This window comes from Anolis carolinensis, chromosome 6 (assembly GCF_035594765.1).
Source record: "Anolis carolinensis isolate JA03-04 chromosome 6, rAnoCar3.1.pri, whole genome shotgun sequence".
Taxonomy (NCBI): Eukaryota; Metazoa; Chordata; class Lepidosauria; order Squamata; family Dactyloidae; genus Anolis; species Anolis carolinensis.
The window spans coordinates 70,566,116-70,593,598 of record NC_085846.1 but is presented as its reverse complement, the minus strand read 5'-3'; the positions used below and the strand labels follow the sequence as shown (position 1 = coordinate 70,593,598).

The 27,483-nt window shown below is 39.5% G+C and overlaps 1 protein-coding gene and 1 long non-coding RNA gene across 3 annotated transcripts in view; one reads left to right on the top strand and one right to left on the bottom strand.

Annotated features, from left to right (window-relative positions):
- The window catches only part of pomgnt2 (protein O-linked mannose N-acetylglucosaminyltransferase 2 (beta 1,4-)), a 39,256-nt gene extending 16,901 nt beyond the window's left edge, over positions 1 to 22,355 (top strand). The window contains exons 2-3 of one of the 2 annotated variants that reach the window (XM_008112754.3): positions 6,115 to 6,235; positions 19,867 to 22,355. In XM_008112754.3, coding sequence (XP_008110961.2) covers positions 19,958 to 21,694 — 1,737 coding nt within the window. In that variant the 5' untranslated portion in view covers positions 6,115 to 6,235; positions 19,867 to 19,957 and the 3' untranslated portion in view covers positions 21,695 to 22,355. The remainder of the gene's footprint in view (positions 1 to 6,114; positions 6,236 to 19,866) is intronic. The other variant, XM_003222185.4, reaches the window with a different exon arrangement.
- Positions 17,353 to 18,217, bottom strand: LOC103279148 (uncharacterized). Its single transcript, XR_506598.3, has 2 exons — positions 17,977 to 18,217; positions 17,353 to 17,615 (listed from the first exon to the last, which is right to left on the bottom strand). It is a non-coding gene; the product is annotated as an uncharacterized LOC103279148 (long non-coding RNA).
- Positions 22,356 to 27,483: the final 5,128 nt, after the last annotated feature.

Genomic DNA, 27,483 nt, shown 5'->3' with positions numbered 1-27,483 from the left:
CATCTCTGCTTTCATCCTGGCGGCTTTAATGATGAATAAAGCTAAGCAAATAAAACAAGAAGCCCTTTCAAATAGGTTTGGCTTTATGGCTCCAGCCCTGATGAATAAACATACCTCCAATAGCCCGACCCTGCAATTTTCTGCCTGTCAAAAGGTGCAAAAGGGTCCTCGCTAGCTGTGGGGCTGTCAGTTGTTGCATATGGCGCCTAATAGACTCAGCTCTGCTCACTCCAAAGGTTTTCATTACGCTTATTTCATTGTGAGCAGCAATTCGTGCTCACATTACAAAATATATTGTGTGCAGCCTTCTCCCACTCACCTGACCAGAGTCCATAGTTTGTTACAAATAACATGTTTTCAGTCATTCCTTTTTTTGGTAGTAACTAAGGCATAACCCTGTTATATTGTTACTGAAACACAAGCAGTAACTTTGCTCCTTTTTTGGCTATTTTAAGGTAAAGGTAAATGTTTTCCCCTGACATTAAGTCTAGTTGTGTCCCACTCGCGGTTGGTGCTCATCTCTATTTCTAAGCCGAAGAGCCGGAGTTGTCCGTGGACACCTCCAAGGTCATGTGGCTGGCATGACTGCATGGAGCACCGTTACTTTCCCACCGGAGCAATACCAATTGATCTACTCACATTTGCATGTTTCGAACTGCTAGGTTGGCAGAAACTGGGGCTAATAGCGGGAGCTCACCCTGCTCCCCAGATTCGGTGAGCAAGTTCAGCAGCTCAGCGGTTTAACACTCTGCGCCACCAGGGGCTCCATAAATATATCGAGCAAATCTTGCCATTTCAGAGCATATATGATCTCATTACTTAAGTATGCTTTATGCCAAGGACAGTGACTTGTATTTTGACTTTTAGTCCAAATTGATCAGTTCTGGTTACTTTTGAATAAAAATAAAGTAAAAACTCAACATATCCCATTTGATCTTGGGGGCTAAGAAGGCTCAGGTCTGGTTAGAACTTGGAGAGGAGACTGCTATGTGTTGCTGCCTATATTTCAGAAGATGGCAATGGCAGACCATCTCTGAATCCACCCTACTTATAAAAAGCCTGTGAAATTCATGTAGTTGGCAGAAATCAACGGGTGACCTGAAGGCCCATACTTTGCCTTTGATAGAAATTATAGCTACAAGACTTTGGAGTTAACCCATTAGTAATACGAGAAAATAGGTTTGTTGAAAAAAGTAGAGATAGTCACAATTAAGGCCATGCTGGTCTCAGAAGACCCAGAATAACATTTTTTTTTGCTAGGAAGGGGAAGTTTTACAACTGTAGCTATAATTAAATACTTTTTAAAAGAGCCAGCATGATACAACATTGGACTATGCCTCTGGAGAACAGGGTTTGATTCTATGATATCCACTGAGTGATCTTGGCAAGTCAGACACTCTCAGTCCCAGAAAATCCTATGATAACTTCGCTTAAAATTGCCATTATTGAGAAATGACTTGAAGGCACACAACAACAAAAGTAACTTCTAAGCTTCTCAGTATCCATTTATTGGGGGCCGGGCTGTGGCGCAGGCTGTTGAGCAACCAGCTACAACAAATCACTCTGACCAAGAGGTCATGAGTTCGAGGCCAGCTCGGAGCTCCACGTTTGTCTTGTCTTTGTTCTATGTTAAGGCATTGAATGTTTGCCTTATATGTGTAATGTGATCCGCCCTGAGTCCCCTTCGGGGTGGAATCAAGGGCGGAATATAAATACTGCAAATAAATAAATAAATAAATAAATATTTTAGTTACATTTGAAACAAACAGATTGCTTTGTTTTCCAACTTCACGTTACCTTTGATTTGGAGACTTCGCGACTCTCTGTTTACTGGTAAAGGAAAAGTATCCGGACAAAAGTGAAATCAACAGTCTTACACCACTTGCAAGTGTGTTTAGAAAAAAAAACATTTCACGTACTGTATTTATCTTAGTCTTTTCTGTATTGCTTTGAAAAAGAGCATGTCCCAGAGATGGTGAGCAGTTCTCATTAATGGGCCATATACTAAATAAATCATCACTAACACTTTATGTTCGTGCCAGCATCTTATAGAGGACCGAAGATGTTTGACTATTCAGACTGCAAATGCAAGCAGTTAGAAAATGATGGTCTGCTTCCCATTCTATAAAACAAACAAAGCCATTTTTTTTGCTTGAAAGAGAGTCAGCATGGCATATCTCCTCAGCCATGGAAATCCAATGGGTGATCTTTGGAAAGTCACTCACAGCTTCAGAAAACCCTATGATAGGGTCACCACAAATCAAAAATGATCTGTAGGCACACAACAAACTTGAAATATCCACTTATCTTGTTTTCTTAAGCACAAGGGTGTATATTGCTGAAAGTGTATGTACATAAGCATATATGTGTTCTGTGTCTGATAATGTTGTCTGTGGAGGTTTGGTTACATATGAGAAAGTTATTACAGTAGAGTCTCACTTATCCAACATAAACGGGCCAGTAGAATGTTGGATAAGCGAATATGTTGGATAATAAGGAGGGATTAAGGAAAAGCCTATTAAACATCAAATTATGTTTTGATTTTACAAATTAAGCACCAAAACAGCATGTTATACAAAAAAATGACAGAAAAAGTAGTTCAATATGCAGTAATACAGTAATTACTGTATTTACAAATTTAGCACCAAAATATCACAATGTATTGAAAACATTGACTACAAAAATGCGTTGGATAATCCAGAATGTTGGATAAGTGAGACTCTACTGTAGTTAAATTCTGGCATCACCAGTTGAAAGGAGGGGATCTTTGGAGTTAGAGTTTGGAGAATCTGCTGCTTGAAGAAGGGCTAATTCAACTTAGAGTAAAGAAGGCTGAGTTGGGGACATGATAGCCATGTTTAAATAATTGAAAGGATACCACATTGAGGAGGGAGAAATACTTGTTTTCTATTGCTCTAGAGCAGTGGTTCTCAATCTCTGGGTTCCCAGATGTGTTGGCCTTCAACTCCCAGAAATCCTAACAGCTGGTAAACTGGCTGGGATTTCTGGGAGTTGTAGACCAAAACACCCAGGGACCCACAGGTTGAGAACCAGTGCTCTAGAGACTCAGTCATTGAGCAATGGATTCAAATTACAGGGGAAAAGATCCCACCTCAACATTAGGAAGGACTTCCAGATGGTAAGAGTTGTTTGGTAGTGGAATATACTGCTATGGAGCATGGTGGAGTCTCCTTCTTTGGAAGTTCTTAAGCAAAGGCTGGATGCCTATCTGTCTGGAGTCCTTTGATTGTGTGTCCTACATGGCAGAGGTTGGACTGGATAACCCATGTGGTCTCTTCCAATTCTATTATTATAGTGCCATTTTCCCATAAAATCAAGGGTAGACTCTGTGTATTCCTCCATTTTTAGTAGACTGTAGAATCTATGTTCCTAAGCTAAAGAAAACAATGGTAAAGGCTGATATGGGAGCATTGTATTCCAAATAATCTGGAGGATGGCAGGTCACCACCCATGGACTAGACCAGTGATGGGCAACCTATGACACGCGTGTCAGCACTGACACGCTTAGCCATTTTTGCTGACACACTGCCGCATGCAGATTGATTGGATGACTATGTCTTTTGTGGCCAAATTTGGTGTGACTTGGTCCAGTGGTTTTGTTGTTTACTCCATGGGAATTATGCACATTACATTTATATATATATACTAGCTGTGCCCAGCCACGCGTTGCTGTGGCAAAGTGGTGGTGGTGTTGGTTAAAAGTTGTTGTAGAATTTTTATTTGATGTTATTTGTATTTTTTTAATTAATTTTATTGTAACTTATCTTTTTTATTTATTATATTTTATTATTTTGTTGTATTATTTTTAGTTATTTTGTTATAGTATTTTATTGTATTAATTTTTTTAGTGTTTTTAATTATTTTTACTGTATTATTTGTATTTATTTTATTTTTTATTCTTTTATTAACACTGGGCTGAGTGGGTTGCTAGGAGACCAAGTGGGCGGAGCTTAGCCTTCTAAGTGGCAGCAATTGGATAAAAACAATTATTGCTCTCCCTCTAAGTAGGACTTTATTTTTCTATTCTTTTTGTTGTATCAACCTAGAGGCATGGATGATGGGTTGTGTTGTCAAATTTCAAGGTTGGGGGGCCTGTAGTTTTGTTGTTTTGTGGGTCGCCGTGATGCCATCACTCATTTCTATATATATATATATACACACACACACACACACACACACACATATATACACACATACATACATATATACAATCATTCTATTATTATTCTATTATTATTGTATATTATTATATTATTACTATTATATTATTATATTATTCATTATTCATGACTACATTGAAACTACAATAGAGAGAAATCAGCGTGGAAACTGCAAGAGGTACCATAGATAGTTGTACATGGAAATAATGGTAGTAAATAGTTTTTGATTTATTAAATACAGTTATATATTACAATTATATGTTTTTGTTATTTAAACTATATATATTGTGAAATTATGGTTTTTATTCTCTAAGTGACATACCACCCAAGTCATGCTAGTTTTTTTGGTGAATTTTGACACACCAAGCTCAAAAGCTTGCCCATCACTGGACTTGACAGACAAACTTTGGTTTCATGTGCTCATTTCATTTGAGTCTTTCCAATAACAATCTTCAGTCAATTTCATCCTTTGGTGTAGCTGCTCTCCCTAAAACGGATATCTGATTAATTTTAAGTATGTGAGCAGAATTTGCCAGTCAACCTTTATGAGCAATGCTATGTACAGTAGAAGTGAAGAATTAGAGCTATGATCCTCAAGAACTTGATATGGGAACCGGGCCTAAGAGATCTCGCTCTGCTCAGTATCTAAATTTGAGAATGTAGAAAGCTTCTGCTGCACACTAAAGGACTATGTGGCCCAGTGTTCTGTTGCCACAACAGCCACAAAGATGCATCTTGTAGGAGACCCACAGGGAAGACTTTAGTTGACAGCACCCTCTCTCACAAACATTCTCCAGTGACTGGTATCCAGAGTCGTACAGTTTCTGTCAGAGTAATTTGCAGCGCAGCAGTAGTTGGATGGAATCAGTGGAACGCAGAATGGAGAGACACCCAGAGACGTTGGTAAAACTATATACAAAGTTTTACTGTAAGCAGTAATAATCTAGACAAACGGACTTCCAGACAATAGACGAACACAGGACTTGACTCAACACCTAGGCAGACAGAACTCGACTCAACTCAGAACTGAACGCAATCCGCAATGTACAAACACTTGTGTCTGGACACTCCCTGGTTCCAGCCACACATCAAGGTCAACACAACTTCTTAGTAATTAACTGTTTCTAGACTATAGTACACTCTGGAGGATGCAATCAATATGCAATACAGGCAAGACACAAATTTCATTTAAACACTACCAATACACAAATCCCACATTAACAGTTTCTACTACTGGAGTGATATAGAGTGGCAATGACCAATAGACACCGAGATTCCCTCTCTGCTATAATGTATCTTATTTTGTTTTAAAGCTGTCCAGGTTGGCAACCATGAGATCATCTTGTAGCAAACTTCACAGCTTCATTGTGAAGAACGTTCCTTTACTTGTCCTTAAATTATAGCACTATGATTCCAGTTTAAGTGCCATGCTTTCAGCCCATGGAATTCTGAGATAGGAAGGTTTGTATAGGTTATTAAGAATTCTCAACCAAGAAACTTGATTAATCCAACTACAGACCCCAGGGTCCCATTGGATTTAGCCAGGATAGATAAGGTAATATAGAAGTGGAATCATAATGCTGTAATTGTGTACTATCAAAAGGTCCCATCACTTTGTACACCTGCTTGCTCTACCAGTTTTTCCTTAACACTCCATTCTTGTTCTACTCATGTTAAATAATTTGGTGTCAATGTGACCGCTTTAGTGCTCACTCACACTATTTATGATCTTATATTTTGTTATGTATTAACTATAGTTTGTTTGTATCTATTCTGAGCAGTGTTGAGAGGGGCAATTCTAAAAGGCAGCCAGCCTACAAATAATACAGTTGAAAGCAAAAAATGAAGTCGAAGACTTTACCAATAGGATCAAAAGAAATGTAAATATTATGCATCCACGGCTTATTATTTTTTTTGTCTTTTTTTGGCACAGCATTTTTTTTATAATCATGGTCAGATAAAGCCAGGATTATGATGGCCAGCTGGATTGTCAGGTTCTGAAGAAGAATAAGAATCTTCACATATAGGATATTTGAATCTTCACATATAGGAAGGTATGTTCAAGTCTTTTTGCCAGGGTTGTGCATGATTTCATTGTCTAACAAGCTTAAAAAGAGGGCTGAAAAACTAGGCTTATACTCGAGTATATACAGTAATCTGGGATCAGAAACTGGATTATACGGCAATGTAGATGGGGCCCCAGTAGCTGTTCCAAGACTCTGGAATTCCCGTTTATGGTGCATCTACAATGTAGAATTAATGCAGTTTGACATCACTTTTTTAATGAATTTTTATTGCAAGCATTTATAATAATGTGGTTTACAATGACAAGACAAAGGTTCAACAAAAGAAAACAAACAAACAAACAAAAAACAAAAACAAAGTGAATACATTCCCCCAGAAAACCGCATTGGCCAAAATCACAAGAAAGGTATATGAAAGAAAGAAAGAAAAAAAAACAAGAGAAAAATAGACAAAAATACAATAACTTACATAACCAAAACACACATCTGTTAAAATCGACTTCCATCTATTATATGGTGTTCCTTATATTGTTTCTTTGGTACTACTAATACCATTCTATCTCCTATCCTGGTTCTGCGTCTTTTCTTCATCCTTTATTCTGAGACAGTATTGTTGCCCCTCATACTCATCTAAAAATTCTTTGTATTATTAAAGATTACGACACATTTATTAAATTCTAACTTTACATTTTTCATTTCTTAAATAATTGTTTATCGGTTCCCAGTCTGTCTGTTTTTTTGGTTTACCCTGAGTGTTTGATAATAGATACGTTAATTTATCCATGTTCATAATTTCCAGGCTGAAAAACTAGGCTTATACTTGAGTATATACAGTAATCTGGGATCAGAAACTGGATTATACAGCAATGTAGATGGGGCCCCAGTAGCTGTTCCAAGACTCTGGAATTCCCGTTTATGGTGCATCTACAATGTAGAATTAATGCAGTTTGACATCAATTTAACTGGCATGCTCTATGCTGTGGAATCATGGGAGTTGTAGTTTTACAAGATGTTTAGCTTTATTTGCCAAAGAGTTCTTCACCAAACCACAGTTCCCAGGATTCCATAACACTGAGTTATGGCAATAAAAAGTGGTGTCAAACTGCATTATTTCTTCAGTATAGATGCACTCTTAGAGAGATTAGTCGTAATGCCTTCCCTGCTATCCTTTTGTGGGTAGCTTTTAACTTTGTTTTAGTAGTGGTTTATTTTTCTTTTTTAATGGTCTTGTTTTTAAGTACTTTTAATTCCGTTTGTCAGTTTAATTTTGTTTTTAATATCTTGTATGATGAATTTTAGAAAGATGGCTGTTTTAAATCTTTGCAAGCCACATTGAATCTGGAATAATTACTGTTATTTACAACCACTTAGTATTAAGCTGTTTTGTGCTTTCAATTGGGCCAGGAAAAGGACTGGGAGACAATATATTAAGATACAATTATCTAGGCTAATGTTCAATCATGTCAGAGCTAATCTGTGGTCTGAAGTGGTGCAGAAAGGTTTGGTGTTGCTATCTCAGTGAGTACTAGATCAATTTTACTCGTAGATGTATTTCTGATCTCCTATTAAAGCCTCCAATCTTCCAGTTCTCTTGTGCAGGATCAAAGTAGCTTACTCCTAAGCAGGCATGCAGAAGATTGCCACCTAGAATAATAGATTTTCTGCTACGAAACAGCCCTATCAGTTAAAAGTAGAATCCCTGAAGAAAGTGATAATTTTGTGCTTGGCATAGATACAGTATCTTGGACAAAAAGCTATTCTTGTTTTGTAACTATTCACAAATAGGGGGATATTTTCAATCGTTTCTTTTTTCTTCATGGGCAGTCCAACTCCTAGCTTTTGTTGTTGTTATTATAGTTGTTCCTGTATATGGTCTCTTTTCTCCATCTCTCTAATTGCCTAAAAGCATAACAAGCTTCCTGCCTGTCTCCCAGACACACTTTAGCTGTGTAAAAATGGCACTGGGGCTATTTGTTTCAAACTCTCAACCCTTTGTGGGTTTTTTACCGGAATACTGCAGCAAATCCTGACCTCTGAGCGGCTGACCTCTGGGGAGGCCAGCGAATTGCAATGAGCCAGCTGGAGGAATAGGACACCATGGACAGATGGAGCGTACTCAGAGGATCTGTGCGGGGAAGGGAAAAGCGACAAGGAAGGTTGGATTTCCAGGCAAAACACAAACTCCTGCCTTGAGAGCTGTTTTGTGTTGGGGTAGACTGGGGACCTGGAAGAGAAGATGGCAGTGTGTGTTTTCTTTGCAGGACAATATGCTTTGAGGGATGGGAGACGGAACATTGTTTTTATTTTACTGAAGAGGCCTCAGGTATATTTGTATGCATCCTGAAACCTGAATTGTCCTGCAGTTGTCCTTCATGGGGTAAAAAGTACAGTGATAGATACTCACTTTCACAGTGAGTGATTGGTGCAGGGATTTCTACGCTGATCACATCTGCAGCTCTTCAGTTCTTTTTATCTTTTTTATTGGTTTTCTTAGGATACATCAATACATCACTACCATCAATACTCATATATTTCACACTTATTTCATTGCATCAACTGTATATGTATATATATCTTGTATGTTGCTTTATTCACCTCTGTGCCCCCCCGCCCCGAGCCACTTCAATTTACATTCTCCTTCCAAAATACCATTTCTTCTTGTGGAGGTAATTTCCCATCTACTTCTTTTAAACCCTTCTCAATAAATTGTCCCCAAACCTCGTCAAAGTCATTTTCCTTCCATACCCCTTCCCTAACTATTAACCTACAGGTCAACTTATCATTTATTGCTAATTTCCATAGTTCTTCATACCATTCTTCGATTTGTATGTTTATTTTACCTTTCCAGTTCCTTGTTATCAACAACCTTGCTACCGTTAACATGTTGTTTATGGCATCCTTCTCTGGTTTTTTTTTCTTCAATTTCTTGACATTAAATAATGACAACAATGCAATACTTGCACTTTTTCCTATTTTCATATCCATTATGGCTTCTATTTCACTAAATACCTTTCCCTAAAATTCATTTACATATTTATATTGCCACCACATATGTCTATATGTACCCATCTCCTGGCAACCTCAATTTTTATTGATGTTTGCTATCTTTACTGGTGTTAAATATCATTTCTAAACCAATTTATAATAATTTTCTTTAACACGTATCGATAAGTTCATTAAATGTCTTTGATTCCATAGCGGTATCCAATCCACTTCCCTTATCTTAATCCCTAAATCTTCCTCCCATATCTCTCTTAATAATGCATCCTTTATTCCCCCCCCCCCTTAATTTCAATTATTATCTTGTACATTTTGCTGGTTATTCCTTTCATCCTGTGGTATTTTCCCATAGCTAGCTCTTCAGTTCTAACAACACATTAATATACATTGTTAGAACTAAATAATTTATTATTATTATTATTATTATTATTATTATTATTATTATTATTATTATTTAGTTCTAACAATGTATATTAATGTGTTGTTGCAGGCTTTCATGGCCAGAATCACCGGGTTGCTGTGAGCTTTCCGGGCTGTATGGCCATGTTCCATAAGCATTCTCTCCTGACGTTTCACTCACATCTAGGGCAGGCATCCTCAGAGATTGTGAGGTCTGTTGAAAACTAAGCAAGTGGGGTTTATATATCTGTAGAATGTCCAGAGTGGGAGAAAGAACTCTTGTCTGTTTGAGGCAAGTGTTAATGTAGCAGTTGGTCACCTTGATTAGCATTGAAAAGCCTTGCGGCTTCACGGTCTGGCTGCTTACTGCCTGGGGGAATCTTTTATTAGATGGTGTTAGCTGGCCCTGATTTTTTTCTGTCTAAAATTCTCCTGTTTTCTGAATCACGAATCAAGGAACATGAAAGGCACTGCATGTTAATTCCACCAGAGAAGTCAGCCGTAGCAGAGCACTTGATGAATCAACGAGGACACAGTATATTATTTGAGAACACAGAAATGCTGGACCACTCTAACAACTACCAAGTCAGAGCAGCCATTGAAATCCCCAAGCATGTGGACAATTTCAACAAAAAGGAGAAAACCATGGAAATGAACAAAATCTGGCTACCAGTATTAAAAAAACTCTAAAATCAGGACAGTAAATAAAGATCAACACCCAAGAAACAGGAGAATTCTAACAGACCACATAACCTCTGAGAATGCCTACCATAGATGCAGGTGAAACGTCAGGCGAGAATGCCTATGGAACATGACCATACAGTCCGGAAAACTCACAGCAACCCAATGCATATAAGCTCTAAGCTAGTGTCCTTTCAGATGTGTGAAACTACAATTCCTGCCATTGCTTGTCCTTGTTGGGGAGAATGGGAGTATGTAAATGATCATCATGTAAAACATTATTAACTAACTGAGAGGACAAAGTTGATCCATAATCTTTCATAGACTAAGTATGCTTCTTCAGGTGCACTCAGGGATTGGCACCAATACAGAGGATGATGGAAGCTGTAGTCACAGTTTGGGAAAGAGTATGCATGAAACGAGAGAGGGCGGTTTGTGGGGATAGAGAGCAATTTCGGCCCCTTACCCACTACCCTCTTCCAAGTTTACGATTAGTTCTCTTAATACATTGCACAAGTATTCCTCTCCCCAAGACCGCAGATTGACGTGCCATGATACTGCCTTTTTTCATGGCCATTCTCTTTATTCTGTGAATTTGTGTTGTAGAATTGGTATATTATTCTGCTGTGATTGTTATGTATTTTATATTGTTGTATTTTATATTGTGTCTTTTATACTGTGTATTTTATACCACTGTATTTTATTGTATTTTGTTGGGCTTGGCCCCATGTGAACTGCCTCGAGTCCCCTCGGGGAGATGGGGCGGGATATAAAAATAAAGTTGTTGTTGTTGTTGTTGTTGTTGTTGTTGTTGTGGTTATTATTGGTATCTATGGATGTGTTCCACGTGACATCTCATCATTTGTGGTTCTTAGTTTGGGCGACAACTTGGCCATATGTCGATGCAGCAAGAGGCTTTCTTAGGAGACTGGAATTCCATTATTATTACCCAAACCTCTGCATTTTGGTGATTTCACATAGTTATAAGATTTTATGATAGATTTAAAAATCATAGGGTTTGGGCTTAAAGGAGCTTCTAGATGTTTGCAAGCCTCAAATTGAACATCCATATGTTAGACTGTAGTTCTACATCCATTTTCTTTTCCTTACTCTGCGTGTGTTTTAGCTGTATCAGGATATAGTTGTCTATATCTCTTCTATTCAAAGTGGTGGTCCCTGGATTGGTGCCAATTCCTGAGTCATTGGTTTTTATGCATTAGTGAGATCCCAGGAGAGAGAGAGAAATGCAATTTTAGACAATAGGTACAGGAAAAAGAAAGATGGTCAGTCCCCAACATCAACTAGTACAGGTTGAGCATCCCTTAGCCAAAATGTTTGTTCCAGATGTTTAGCTTTGGATAGCATAGGAAAGTGTTAACACTCCTATGATGTTTGATTTGCTGTCTGTGCCCCTGTTCAGAAGATTTCACCTCACTTTCTGTTCCTGGGATCATTGGAATTTGGAGATACTGGCTTGTTGTGAAAACAAAGATTGCTGAGAGTTTCAGTGGAGACACCTTTCCCGCAAATTCACTTTCAGGAGTGAATTTCCCTTCTTTGGAGTAGATTTCTCTCAGTTCCTGTTGTCTCACTCCCATTCTTAACTATGAGTCAGATGTTTGTAACTTGGGGAATTGCCTGAACCCATATGTGCACAGTGAGATATTTTTGAGATACGACCCAAGTATAAACACACAATTCATTTATGTTTCATATACATCTTATACACATTTATTTATTTACATCACTTTTACCCCGCCTTTCTCTCCGAGGAGACTCAAAGCGGCTTACAGTAAATGGCAAAAATTCAATGCCTAAAAACAATGTAAAAACAACAATTCATATAAAACAATCTACAAAACAGTTCATATAAAACAGATACCATTACAAAATAAAATCACATTATATACAATTTTAAGAATGTCCACATAGCCTTCATATTCATAATTTTGTGCATGAAATGAAGTTTGTGTACATCGAACCATCATAAAATAGAGATGTCACTATCTCAACCTCCAAATGTGGGCAAATTTGGAGTTTGGAGTATTTGGAATTTTGAAATTCAAGATAAGGGATATTCAAGTTGTATGAGAAACACTGGTTTATACGGATGAGGATAATATGAATAGAGACAGCTTTATATTTGTGTTAAATTGTGGTTCTGAGTAGCAGAGTTGGGGATATGTTATCATTTTTCCTGTGCTAAACATGAACTGTCTGTGCATGGCAGGGATGAGGAACCATAGATCCCTTGACCCCTTTGTAGTAGATGATAGAATGATATGGCCACAATGCTAGGAGCTTTTCTACAAGGAATCCAATTTGGCTTTTCTTCCCCTCCTCTGGGTTTCCAGTTGCAGGAACCATATCAGGGTGTCCAATCTCTTGGGGATTGTGGATGACAGGTAGAAGCTCTTACGTGTGACCATGAACCCAGAATCACCCGCAGAATGATGACATGCCACTCAGCTTTGCAGAACAAATAGCACAAGAACTTTTACTAAGTCCAAGAGATCAACAGAACAATGGTATTTACAATAGTCCCTCCGATTGCTTACAGAACTCAGCAATCATAAGTAGTCCTTTCTTAGTCCATAAATCTGCTTCAGTGAAGATCAGCAACATACAAGGCCTCAGAAATAGTCAGGCATCTCTGAGTACAGAGCCATCTTCTTTCCAGCCAGTACTCAGTAGACTCTAACACACACACACACACACACACACACACAGAGAGAAACCTATTCAAACTGGTTCTCCAGCAGCAGGACAGCAACAGTTGCAAACTGATTCCGAGGTCCTTTCAAACTCGGCCAATTGGATTCATGCATTTGATTTTCCAGTTAACACACAAATAGTATCTTTGCAAACCTTTTAAATTTCTAGGCTGGAGATAGGCAGACTGTGCCCATATACAAAAGCTCCTACTCCTCACAGATTACCTTCAAACTCAGCAGAAAACTGCTAAGTATGCTGTAGTCAGTTGGAAAGGTCCTACAGTCAACATCAGCAGCTGAATTCCTTCTAATTCAACATCAGTAGTCAATATCACATTAATTAAAGTCAATATGACTGCATTTAAGGCTCACTTTTATATAAGTGTGAACCTAATATTAATCAAGCAAGAGGGACAGTGGATTTTGCTAATGATTTAGTGCAATTTTAATGAATGTTATCAATATTTCAGTATTTTTAATTCACTTCAGCTCGTCTGCTGTACATGTACATGGCTATTTTTATGCGCTTTAAAAAATTTAAATTCGGGGAAAAGAGCAGGCAGGTAAAGCTCTATTCTCCATCCATCCCAACTGTCACGGCTGTGGCTTCAGAGGGAGGTAATAACAGTCAGCATTTGCTTGGCTTGGTCCCCTTGCCGCTTGCCATCATTATTTCCCTGTGTGTTGCGTCATTTTAGATTGTAAATTGTTGGCCATGGAAAACCACATTCTCAGCCTTAGAGGAAGACAAAGGCAAACGTCCTCTGATGAAATCTTGCCAGGAAAGCCCCTGTGATAGGTTTGCCTTAGGGTCAACATAAGTTGGAAGAACTTGAAGGCATACAACAACAAAGCCTGAGGGTATGGAACTGTCAAATTAATATTTTGGCAGCTGCTGAGAGCTTTTTTTGGCTGAAAGGTTGGGTCTAAATGCTCTAAATAAATAAAAATAAGTAGACATGTATACATTTACAGACTAAATAGCAGTGCAGCCTCTTATATGTTTGCTCAGAAGTCAGTTCCATCCCATTTAATGAGGTTTAGTAAAGGCAAAGGTTTCCTCTTGACATTAAGTCCAGTCGTGTCCGACTCTGGGGGTGGTGCTCATCTCAATTTCTAAGCCGAAGAGCCAGCATTGTCTGTAGACTCCTCCAGGTCATGTGGCCGGCATGATCTTCCAGCCGGGATGATACCTATTGATCTACTCACATTTGCATGTTTTTGAACTGCTAGGTTGGCAGAAGCTGGGGCTAACAGCGGGAGCTCACCCCACTCCCCAGATTTGAACCACCAGTCTTTCAGTCAGCAAGTTCAGCAGCTCAATGGTTTCATCCACTGCACCACCGGGGACTCCTTAATGAGGTTTAGTTCCTGTTAATTACGTATATCCAAGAAATCCTTAAGTTACATGGAGCATGTTAAGACTAACTTAAATATATCTAGACTGGAGCTAACTAATCTTTTGCGTCTTATCATGGACGGTTGTGATTAGTTCTCCTAATCCATTGCACAATTATAATTTTTCCTCTCCTCCAAGACCATGGACTAAAGTGCCGTTACATCGCTTCTTTTTAATGGCCATGCTTTTTACTCTATTGAAGCTGTGTTGTAGAGTTGATATATTAATCTACTGTGATTGTTATGTATTTTATATTGTTGTATTTTATATTGTGTATTTTATACTGCTGTATTTTATTGTATGTTGTTGGGCTTGGCCCCATGTGAGCCGCACCGAGTCCCCTCGGGGAAATGGGGAGAGATATAGAAATAAAACTATTATTATTAACTTTTGAAAATGATTGTGATTCATGTGGATATATGACTGTTTTCTCTGAAATGCAAATGTAGATCAAAATACATTAAAGGTTATTTTATTTTATTTATATTCCACCTTTCTCTCAGCACAGGATTCAATGTGCCTTCCATATCTGATGTACCCAATGAGATCAGTATTCATTCTACTCCTGGGAAATGACAGTCCTCTGAGAATTTCTTAACAACACATACTGATTGGAAACTTTAGGGGAAGAACTCTATTTTCAACACTTTGCTAGTTTTATTTGCTAGTTTTATTTGAGATTCATAAGATGTCTTTAAAAATAAACCCTCCCAGGGTGGGACATAACATTTACACCATAGACCATAAATAGCAGTGGTTTTTATCATTAAACAGCATAATGTGCAGTGACAGCCAGTAACACATTAAGCCATGGTATGATTATAATTTGAATGCCTAAAACATATTTTGATGCAATAGTGGATAAATATTCCATTAATATTATCTCGTATCCTTCTGACCAAATTCTCTGTTCTTTTTGCACAAGTTGATTCTGTAGCTCAGTAGGACTGAAATCTCTTGGAGTCAAACTAGATTTCTGCTTTATCAGTGCTCATTTGTTGAACTTTTTCAAGTGTGTATGATTTTCTCCATTCCTAAATACAGCAAAATCAATTTGTAATAGCTCTTTCTTTCATTTTTCCCTACTGCCACTTAATCTGTCAACTGCGTGACCAGTCAGATAATTCCCTTTCCCATAATTCCCCATAGTCCTAATTGCAGTTCTCGGTATTTGCTACATGATCAACAGTGCACTTGATAGATATCTCAGTCTCCTGATCCGAAATCCTGGAGAATCTAATGCACTAGTTGGTCAAACATAAAGCAAAGTGGAAGATACCATGTCTCATAGAATCATAGAATCGTCGAGTTCGAAGAGACCTCACAGGCCATCCAGTCCAACCCCCTGCAAGAAGCAGGAAAATCTCATTCAAAGCACCCTCGACAGATGGCCATCCAGCCTCTGTTTTTATGCAGACCAAAATCCCATTGGCTTTTTTTGCCGCCGCATCACATTGTTGGCTCATGTTTAACTTGTTGTCCACGAGGACTTCAAGATCTTTTTCACACATACTGCTGTCGAGCCAGGCGTCCCCCATTCCGTATCTTTGCATTTCATTTTTTCTGCCTAAGTGAAGTATCTTGCATTTGTCCCTGTTGAACTTTATTTTGTTAGTTTCGGCCCATCTCTCTAATGTGTCAAGATCATTTTGAATTCTGCTCTTGTCTTCTGGAGTGTTAGCTATCCCTCCCAGTTTGGTGTCATCTGCAAACTTGATGATCGTGCCTTGAAATGAAAATAACAACTTTATAGTTTTAAAAAGAAGTCAAGGTTTTTGACACTGACTTGGAATTGTAGATCAGGATTGCAAAATTTTTTCCATTGTTGATATATTGCTGCTTCTATTGAACATACTATGCATTGGCCAGATATATTATTAGAACAATATTTATTATGGTCACCAGATCCTCTTTCCTTGCCATGTGGTCTGGGGTGGTGGGAGTTGGAGAGCCATGGCATCTGGAGAACCCTAGGCTTGGCAAAACTGCTCTTCCTAAGATGAAGCTTTTGCCCTCAATATTGGTAAGAAGGAACGATTCCAAAATATATAAGCTCTAGGATGGCTTTATGTGGTGCATACAGTGCTTTTTGGTTTTCTTTCTTTTTTTTTCTTTCTCTCTCGTTCCCTTATCTGTCATTCACAACACAAGTTTTTGTTTGAGCTTGAAGATGAAAGAGGATCAGCTATCTGCCTGAATTATTTGCCTTCTTCTGTACCATGTTCTTTACCTTATTCTTTGTTGGCACTTAAATGCCTGACACAATGAACATCAGGATATTGCCATCTGAACACAACTGTAGAATAATCATGAGCTAGAGAAAGATTATTTTTTTTGAAACATGACTCTCAAAAGCCTTCCCAGCTCTGATTTTTCATCTTGGTTCATCCAACCATTGAAAGTGTAATTCCATATTTACTTGGAGGTAGTAGAGTATCTATGGAGCCCTTGGTGGCATAGCGGGTTAAATCGCTGAGCTGCTGAACTTGCCGGTTGAAAGGTCGGCGGTTCGAATCTGGCAGTTCGAAAACATGCCAATGTGAGTAGATCAATAGGTTCCTCTCTGGCGGGAAGGTAACGGCACTCCATGCAGTCATGCTGGCCACATGACCTTGGAGTCGTCTACGGACAACGCCGGCTCTTCGGCTTAGAAATTGAGATGAGCACCAACCCCCAGAGTCGGACACAACTAGACTTAATGTCAGGGGAAAATCTTTAAATTTACCTTACTAGTTGTTATACTCCAAAAACTTGTCTCTGGAGAACAGGGTTCAAATCCTTGCTTGGCCATGGAAACTCACTGGGTGATCTTGGTCAAGTCACATTCCCCCACCCTCATATGAAGACAGAGCCAAACCCTTTGAACAAGTATTTCTAATTAAACCTCATAAGTTCATTTATGTTTGCCATAAGTTCGTAACAACTTGAAGGCACACAACAACAACAAAGTCCAGTTAAAGTCACTGTGGTTTACTTCTGAGTAAGACACATCTAGGATGATAGTTTAATGGTCCTCCAGTTCCATGCCCATAATTGGATGGTGTGGGGTTTATCTTGAAGCCCTTGGTTCAATATGTTTTGGATGGTTGTTCTTTTCATCATCCCAGTTTAGTGTTTCTGGAAAATATTGTGTGTTCGTTCATTTTATTCAAATCTGCGTTTTCCTTCTTGTAAAAGACACAGGGGACAGACTTGGAAGTTCTTCCCCATCTTGCTTCTGTGATTTTTCAGAAGGAAATAAAAAGCACCATTTTGATTTAGATCAAAGTAATAATCATTTAAAGGTGAATATACATTTACTGCAAAATACTCTCATGGCAATGATTTCAGCAGTATGAATTTGAAAGCAGAAAATTATTTGTTTCCTTCCTGCTCCAGAAGTGTTAGAAAACTACTTTAATTTCACCTAGTGTTTGTTTTATTGATTTAGGCTAATTTCTGTTGTTTATTTTCTGTGTTTTGTTTTGCACTGTTGTCTTGTAAGCCGCCCCAAATCCCTCCGGGGTTGGATATAAATAAAGTTTATTTATTTATTTATAAATCCAGGCTAAGATGGTAGTATCTATAGTCCAACTTACCTGTAGAAGACAACCTTCTTCAGATGGACTTTTATAGTAGCTGCCTCAATCTGCAAATGTTTTATTTTGGGGCTTTGCTTTTGCAAACAGGACCTCTAAAATTAGAATCTGTTTGGGGCAGCTGTTTGAAGAGTATTTTTAAATTTTAGCTTCACAGCTTCCCTCTTGCCTGACAGCTGAACAACATACATCTGAATTGGAGTGATGAAAAATACACTAATATTTATAGTGATGTTGTGAAATTTTGCATCAGGTTGGGTTGCATGTAGTAGATCACTGAGGGTTTTTTATTCCTACCTTGTTTAAATTAGGCTATAGAGATGGAATAATGCTTGTGGGGGAAACTAGAAGTGGATTTTGGTGCAGCAAGATTGTGGAGTTCATTTCTTCTGAAACCAAATTTCGGGGCTGAACATGTCCTTGTACTTTGCTTTTAAGAGTACATGTCTATCCTCCATTCCACAGTAGTTTTTTGCACCTGGCTCTGGGTTAGATTTAGAAAGAATATTTGAAAATAGTTTAATAATAGATGAAAAATCCCAAGTGTCAGGAAACCATCTTGGGGAAAATCTTGGACAGATGAGAATCTTTGTAGTTCAGAAGTTACTCTACATGAAAAGTTATGGAATTTTCTGCACAGAATGTTTGACTTTTTGAAAAAAAAAAAGATTTCTACAGAGAAGGATTTTTTTTGCAGAAAATGACATGTTTTGTACTTTTTCTGTAAAATAAATGTTGAACTGCCATTTTTTCTTGTTGTTAATTGCCATCAAGACCTCTTTGATTCTGGTAATCCTATGAATGAGAGACCCCCAAGGCTCAGGTTTTGCAGACTCAGGGTAATAGCTTATTTGATTAAACATATTTAGATTGAATGCTCTGTCCCTCTTTTCCTACTGCCTTCTACCCCAGAAGCATTATTATATTTTCTAATATCTTCTACATTATATGTTCAAAATATGACAGTGTAGTTTGTTCATGGAGGCATTTATTCCAAGTCTTTGATAATTTCTGCCTTTCGTATCCTGTCATCTGTGTTTCTTGAATTGTTTACATTTCTTTCTCCAATTTTTATACCTTCTCCCTCAGAGTCTGAGTTTTACGTATGATACTTTAAATGTTCAATGTTCAAATTAAACAGGTAGCGTAATAAAATCTGGATTTGTTTGACCATCTTTCTAATTGAAAACCGTTCTGCTTTTTCATATTTAAAAAACCAAACCAGTGAGCTATTTTCGAAGACTTTCTCACAGCGGAGAAAATGGTAAAATTATTCATTCTTGGCTATGAGAATGAAATTACAAAGATTTACATCCCTACTCAACAATAGGATGCCTGGCCATTATTACCTTGCACTTTATTGACTATATTTCCTGTGAAACTACCTCTCCCATGTGGAAGTTTTTTTTTGCACTTTGGCCCAGATCTGTGTTTTAGCATCCCGTTTTTAACATTTTATGCTGTGTGCTGACTTTTATGACTGTTTTACTGATGTTGATGTTTTATTGATGTGATATTTGTTTTATTGTTTTATTGCTGTTATTGTATTGTTGTGTCGGGCATGGCCCCATTTGAGCCGCTCCGAGTCCCTTCGGGGAGATGGGGCGGGGTATAAAAATAAAGTTGTTGTTGTTGTTGTTGTTGTTGTTGTTGTTGTTGTTGTTGTTGTTATTATTATTATTATTATTATTATTATTATTATTATTATTATTATTATTATTATTGGTGAACCTTAGGGGTCTTAATAAAAACAAGAAGTAGTTTCCATAAGCCTAAATAGAGTCTGCTAGTCAATGCTTTTGAGTAATATTCCAAAAAAATGGCTTCATAATTCTCTTGAGCTTTATTTGGAGTTTCAAAACATTTATTTTGAGTTTCTTTGTTTTTTAGGTCTCTGTTCCACCATGTTAAAGAGGACTAAGGATGCCTCCCTCCTCCTTCATGTTCACCACCTGCCCTCTTGCTAGCATCTGGATCCAGAATGAACATAGCGGCTGTGTTTAATGCCTTGCTAGTGTCTGTCCTTGCAGCCGTGCTGTGGAAATATATCAAGCTGCGTGACCACGTCTTTGTTCTGGAGGAGGAGCTGGTTCTCACTCGCCAGTCCCAGGAACTCTCTCAAGTCCGTATTGACTACCATGCTGCTCTTCAAGCCCTGGTGGAAGATGGCACCAGGATGGTGTGTACTGGCAGGATGCACACAGACCGTATCTGCCACTTCGAGTCCCTCTGTTATTCCACCGAGGCGGAAGAGTTTGTCTTCTTCCACAGCAACTCCTCCATCATGCTTCCTAACCTGGGCTCCCGAAGATTTCAACCTGCTCTGCTTGATCTCTCCTCGGTGGAAGACCACAACACACAATATTTCAACTTCGTTGAACTGCCGGCTGCTGCACTAAAGTTCATGCCAAAGCCTGTTTTTGTCCCAGATGTGGCCCTGATTGTGAATAGGTTCAACCCAGACAACTTGATGCATGTCTTTCATGATGACCTCCTTCCAATCTTCTATACCATGCAGCAGTTTCCGGATTTGGACCTGGAAGCCAGGCTTTTTTTCATGGAGGGTTGGGGTGAAGGTCTTCACTTTGAGTTGTATAGGCTGCTGAGCAACAAGCAACCCCTCCTGCGAGAACAGCTAAAGACTCTTGGGCGTCTCCTTTGCTTTACCAAATCGTATGTGGGCTTGTCAAAGATCACCACATGGTATCAGTATGGCTTTGTCCAACCCCAGGGCCCAAAAGCCAACATCCTGGTCTCTGGCAATGAGATCCGACAGTTCACTAAGTTCATGATGGAGAAGCTGAATGTGAGCTTGGAAGGAATGCCTGGTGAAGAATATATTATCGTATTCAGCCGCACTATAAATAGACTCATCCTAAATGAGGCAGAACTACTCTTGGCACTTGCTCAAGAATTTCAGATGAAAACCATCACAGTTTCCATTGAAGACCATACATTTTCCGATATTGTCCGCTTGATTAGCAATGCATCCATGTTAGTCAGCATGCATGGAGCCCAGCTGATAATGTCTCTCTTCCTGCCAAGGGGAGCCACAGTTGTGGAACTCTTCCCTTATGCCATCAACCCTGAACATTACACACCTTACAAAACACTGTCTATTCTTCCTGGCATGGATCTTCAGTATATTGCCTGGCAGAACATGGAAAAGGAGAACACCGTGACATTCCCAGACCGGCCCTGGGATCAAGGAGGAATTGCCCACTTAGACAAGGCTGAACAAGACCGGATCATAAGAAGCAGTGAAGTTCCTCGACACCTCTGTTGTCGTAACCCGGAGTGGCTTTTCCGTGTCTACCAGGACACAAGAATTAACATTGCTTCCCTTATCCAGACTATTAGGCAAACGGTAAAAACTAAGCCTGGGCCTAAGAGGCAAAAGTGGGCCAGTGGTCTCTACCCTGGGAAGGTCAGGGAGGCCAAATGCCAAGCCTCTGTCCAGGGCACCAGTGAAGCAAAACTCTCTGTGTCTTGGCAGATTCCTTGGAATTTGAAATACCTAAAGGTCCGAGAAGTGAAATACGAAGTTTGGATACAAGAACAAGGGGAAAACACGTACATGCCTTACATCTTGTCCCATCAGAACCATACGTTTTCAGACAACATCAAGCCATTCACGAACTACCTGGTCTGGATTCGGTGCATTTTCAACAAAAATCTCCTTGGGCCCTTTGCGGATGTGCTCTTATGCAGTACATAACTGCTGCCGAGTTTCAGACATTATGTTGTGGCAAGGGGCTTTGCATAAGGTGAGCTTAGTACCATTTTCCCATCATTTGTAGAGGACTGACAAAGACTTTCAGTCCATGTTAGTGCCTGAGTCTTCATTTTCTTACATTTGGTGTGTCTTTTCTTCTGCGTGTGACATTATTTCTGGTCAGGTTTGTAAAAACGCTCTTGGCCCTCAAAAAAAAGTCTGCAGGCATGAGGTTACAAATTGAAATGAAAATGGAAAGTAACTGTTGTACTTTGATAGTAATATGAGTCTCATTTTTTCCTGTTCTTGTTCTCTCCTTCCCTTTTCTCTCTATCTCTCATGGTGAGCACTTTAAGCTCAACTTTATGCTAGAATTTGTTTATGTGACTGGATAAGCAAATAATTTTTGGATTCTCCAGTCTTTAATTTAATTCAATTTTTAAATTTTATTTTTGATTCCTCAAAACATTGGCACCGTAGATCAAAACATTTGGTAGCCGAATATTCATTAAATTGTTGGAAATCTATCAAGGCACTTTCTCTTCTTTTTGCTATTTATTCTTAAAAGGGAACATCTATTCATAGAGAAATTACTATTTTACGGTGAATGCTGTGGTATGCATGCTTCCTTTCAATAAAAAAGTCCTGTTGATTTTTTAATATATTATTTGTTGTTTGTTAGTTATTAGGCATGTCCGATCGATTAAAAAATGTTTCAATTCTCGTTTCTAAAGTAGGGGGTGCTGGTGCTTCGATATAGAAAGTATTTTCGATTTTTTCACCCAAAAATTTCGGATATTTCCGAAAATTTGTAATGATTCTAAGTGTTTCTAAAATGGCGGACGCGCATGCGCAATCGCTACACACCAGGCTTGTATGGCAATCTTCCATGTGGACGCAGAGGACGTTAGCCCCCACCTTTGCGTCCATCATGGAAGCTTCTGATTGGCCGGGGAGCGGCAGCCATGTTAGGCTGCGCTAAGCTCCCATTCAAGGTAGGTTGAAGAAATGAAAAATAAATTTTAAAATATTTTTTAAAATATATTTTTAAAAATTTGGGGGGGGGGGGGGAATTAACGAAACATTAAGAGACAATTAGAGAATGGGCCAACAATGGTTCGAATTACATTGCTGGTTGCGCTGTGAGACAATGTCTCGGAATGCGTATCAAAAAGCGAGAACAATCCGAAATAATTCCGATATACAATTCAAAACGATTTTTTGGACATGTCTATTAGTTATATTTGTATCCCATTTTTCCTCCAGTTAGGTTATGGTTGTGTACATGGATTTCCTCTTCCCAACTGTCTCCTTATGATAACACTATGTAGTAAAGCAAGCCAAGAGAGAGGTATTACTATAGGGCAGTGGTTTCCATTTTTTTTTTTTACCAGAGTCCACTTGAACAGGAACCACTTGACCCTCTCCAACATGAATGCCAAAAAGGGTTATGAATCAGTTTTTGGTCATGTTTATATTTGGTTTTGTTATTGGGGGTGCTGATTGAGAAAATTGCATTGGATAAACCACATCAGCTCTAGTTTCTGATACAGAACATATGCCATCCAGTAATTGCCGTCTGCTCACCTATAGAAAACCATATTTAATCATCTAGAACGGATGTGTTTTATCCAATGCAATAGTCAGCTCTGTGGAAAGGAGCAGAAATAAAATTAATAAGATAAATAAATAAAGAGGAAAGGAGGTTCGTGGGCTGGATTTTCGTTCTCGCGGCCCACAGGTTGAGAACCACTACTATAGGGTCACTTAATGAGTTTCATGGCTCGTTGAACACTAAAACCATGGCCTCAAACACCTACAACATTTAATGACATGAGACTGGAAAACTGGAATTGCAGCCTGCTACTGGTAGCTAGGAGCCCCAGTGGTGAAGTGTGTTAAAGCGCTGAGCTGCTGAACTTGCAGACTGAAAGGCCGCAGGTTCAAATCCCAGGAGCCAATGTGAGTAGATCAAATCCCGAAAACATGCCAATGTGAGTAGATCAATAGGCGGAAAGGTTAACAGCGGTCCATGCAGTCATGCCGGCCACATGACCTTGGAGGTGTCTACGGACAACGCCAGCTCTTCAGCTTAGAAATGGAGATGAGCACCAACCCCCAGAGTTAGACATGACTGGACTTAACGTCAGGGGAAACCTTTACCTTTTACTGGTAGCTATCACACAAAGTCGTATGCATCCAGCTACTGGTTTGCCTTCCCCCTTAAATGAGCACCTTTTAAATGATGGGTAAATGTGTCAGTGTCTCCTAATGCCTTCCCTTTATTTATTTATTTATTTGCAGTATTTATATTCCGAAGGGGACTCGGGGCGTATCACATTGTACACATATAAGGCAAACATTCAATGCCATATACAGTAGTCTCTCGTTTATCCAACGTAAATGGGCCGGCTGAATGTTGGATAAGCGAATATGTTGGATAATAAGGAGAGATTAAGGAAAAGCCTATTAAACATCAATTTAGGTTATGATTTCACAAATTAAGCACCAAAACATCATGTTATACAACAAATTTGACAGAAAAGGTAGTTCAATACTCGGTAATGCTATGTAGTAATTACTGTATTTATGAATTTAGCACCAAAATATCACTATGTATTGAAAACATTGACTACAAAAATGCGTTGGATAATTCAGAATGTTGGATAAGCGAGTGTTGGATAAATGAGACTCTACTGTAACATAGAACAGAGACAGATGCAGAGGCAATTTAAACCTTCTCCAGCTTCCAGCTTCCTGAGGGTATGCTTGATTCCGACCACAGGGGGAGCAGCTACTTCATCATCCACTGCAAAGGCAACTTCCTCATTCCAACGGCGGCTAGGTGATTTTTGTGGTGTCGTAAATTACCCTCCCCACATATAAGTGGTACCTAAATTTCCTACTTGATAGATGCAGCTATCTTTCGGGTTGCTTAGGTCAACAACGAGCAGGGGCTAGATTTTTATTTTAATTGTCGGGTGCTCACCCCGACACGGGCTGTCCTCGGACTCATGACCTCTTGGTCAGAGTGATTTATTGCAGCTGGCTGCTAACCAGCCTGTGCCACAGCCCGGCTCCACTACTTGACTTAGCATGTCAAGTTCCTTCTGTTTCTGTACCAATATGTCAGACGTCACATAGCATCAGTAAGCATGGCTCTCCCCCCTCTTCCCTCCTCCTTCTTATTCCCAAGCAGGCTGGTTTATTTTTTATTTCACCAGCTCCCTACTTCCCCAACCCAGCATTATAAAAAAAACCCAGATCTAGATATTTCCCAATCTATATATATAAAAGGATAAAGTTGTGGGGGCAGTGACTATAACAACAAAACTAAACATCCCAGAAATACGAAACTTGGCAATACAATGCAAAAGCCTTGCCTCCCGGTTACAACAACACAACCACACCACAAAACCACAATCCGGACCCACAAAACTCACAACAACGCATTGTGACTATAACAACACAACTAAACGCCCCAGAAATACGAAACTTGGCGACACAATGCAAAAGCCTTCCCTCCCGGTTGTAACAACACAACCACACCACAAAACCACAATCTGGACGCATAAAACTCACAACAATGCATCGTGACTATAACAACACAACTAAACGCCCCAGAAATACGAAACTTAGCACACAACTAAACGCCCCTGAAATACAAAACTTGACAACACAACGCAAAAGCCTTGCCTCCTGGTTGTAACAACACAACCACACCACAAAACCACAATCCGGACGCACAAAACTCACAACAAAGCATCGTGACTATAACAACACAACTAAATGCCCCAGAAATACGAAACTTGGCACACAACTAAATACCCCAGAAATACAAAACTTGACAACACAATGCAAAAGCCTTTCCTCCCGGTTGTAACAACACAATCACACCACAAAACACAATTCGGACACACAAAACTCACAACAATGCATCGTGACTATAACACCACAACTAAACGCCCCAGAAATACGAAACTTGGATCGGAGCAGAGAAAGGGAACAGCATAGGAATAAAGGAAACGAAGGAGAGCACCCACTCTATCTATCCACCCACTCACCTATCCATCCACTCACCCACTAATAATGAACACCTACACAGGCAACAATCAGCCATGCACTGAGTCTACGAGGCCATTCAATGCTCATCCACCTCCCCAATCCCTACATTCACACTTGCCCTCCAAAAAAACAATTACAATAATAACAATGACAACAACAACAATAAGAATCAACACCATCACAGGCAAGAAGCAGCCAGGCACTGAGGCTGAGAGGCCAGTCAGTGCTACACTGGGCCTCCAAAAAACAATACAGTAGCATCTAACTTATCCAGCCTTCATGACCACAACAACAACAATAATAATAAACACCTACACAGGCAAAAAAAAAAGACTATTGTACCACAATAAGATATAAACTGCACTCAGCAGAATCAGACATCACGATTAACAACAAACCAAAGACAACAGGGATCTCAAGCAATTATCAATCAACACAAAAATTGAAGAAGGTAACAGACTTCAAATACTACTACTAATGTGAGTATAAAGAAGGGTGGAGGTCACAGCATAAATACAACCTAATGTAGACTGACCAACACCACCAGACTAAGCCACAGCAATGCGTGGCCGGGCACAGCTAGTAAAATATAAATCATTAGAAAAGTGGGGTCATGTTATTAACTATAAACGTTTTGGGCCTAGACTATTTGACAAACCACATCCCTATTTACAAACCAGATCGGGCACTGCAGCCTGCAAAGAAGGCCCTGCTGTCCGTGCCACCCTCGTCTCAAATGTGGCCAGAAGCGGTTCAACCACCAGGCCAACTAGGCAGTTGCCTGTGGCGCCATCTTGTTGGGGGCGCCATTGACGCAACTCTTCTCTCCTGCGGCCTGCCTCCGACGCGCCTCCCTCCGCAAGGAAGGCACTTCTCTGCTCCACAAAGCCGTGAACGCCTTCCTTCTTGCCAGGAATGTGTTCGGGGCTTTGCAGATCAGAGAAACCACCGAACGCCTTCCTGGCAAGGCTGCCTCGCCGGGAAGGCCCACGCGGGGAGGTGCCTGGTGCCAGCGCCGTGTCGTGCCCGGTGCCCATGCCGTGTCGTGCCCGGTGCCCGCGACGGGAGGTGCCCGCGCCTGGAGGTGCCCGGTCCCCCACTGGGCCGTTCCCGGTGCCCGAGCCGGGAGGTGCCCGGTGCCTTTGGGGGTCTTCAGAGATTGTGAGGTATGTGTGATTTATATATCTGTAGAAGGTCCAGGGTAGGAGAAGGAACTCTAATTAATCACCTTGATTAGCATTTAATGACCCTGTGGCTTCAAGGCCTGGCTTCTTCTTGCCTGGGAGAATCTTTTTTTGGGAGGTGTTAACTGTCCCTGATTGTTTACTGTCTGGATTTCTCCTTTTTTCAGAGTGTTATTCTTTATTAATTTTTCTGATTTTAGAGGGGCTTTTTGATACTGGGGGCTATCTGGATTATCTAAGTCCACACTGCCCTATATCCCCGTTCAATGTTTACTGCTAAATTCGCAAATATATTCATTCTTACATAACATTACCATGTATTGAACTGCTTTTTCTGTTGATTTGTTGTAAAGCATGATTTTTGGTGCTTAATTTGTAAAATCCTAATATAATTTGATATTTAATAGGCTTTTCCTTAATCCTTCCTTATTATCCAACATTTTCGCTTATCCAACACTTTTATTTTTCACCAAAATTCTGTTCCAAAATTCTGTTCACTCACACTTGAAAAATACCTAGGCCCAGCTCTGAGTGTGGCTGGTA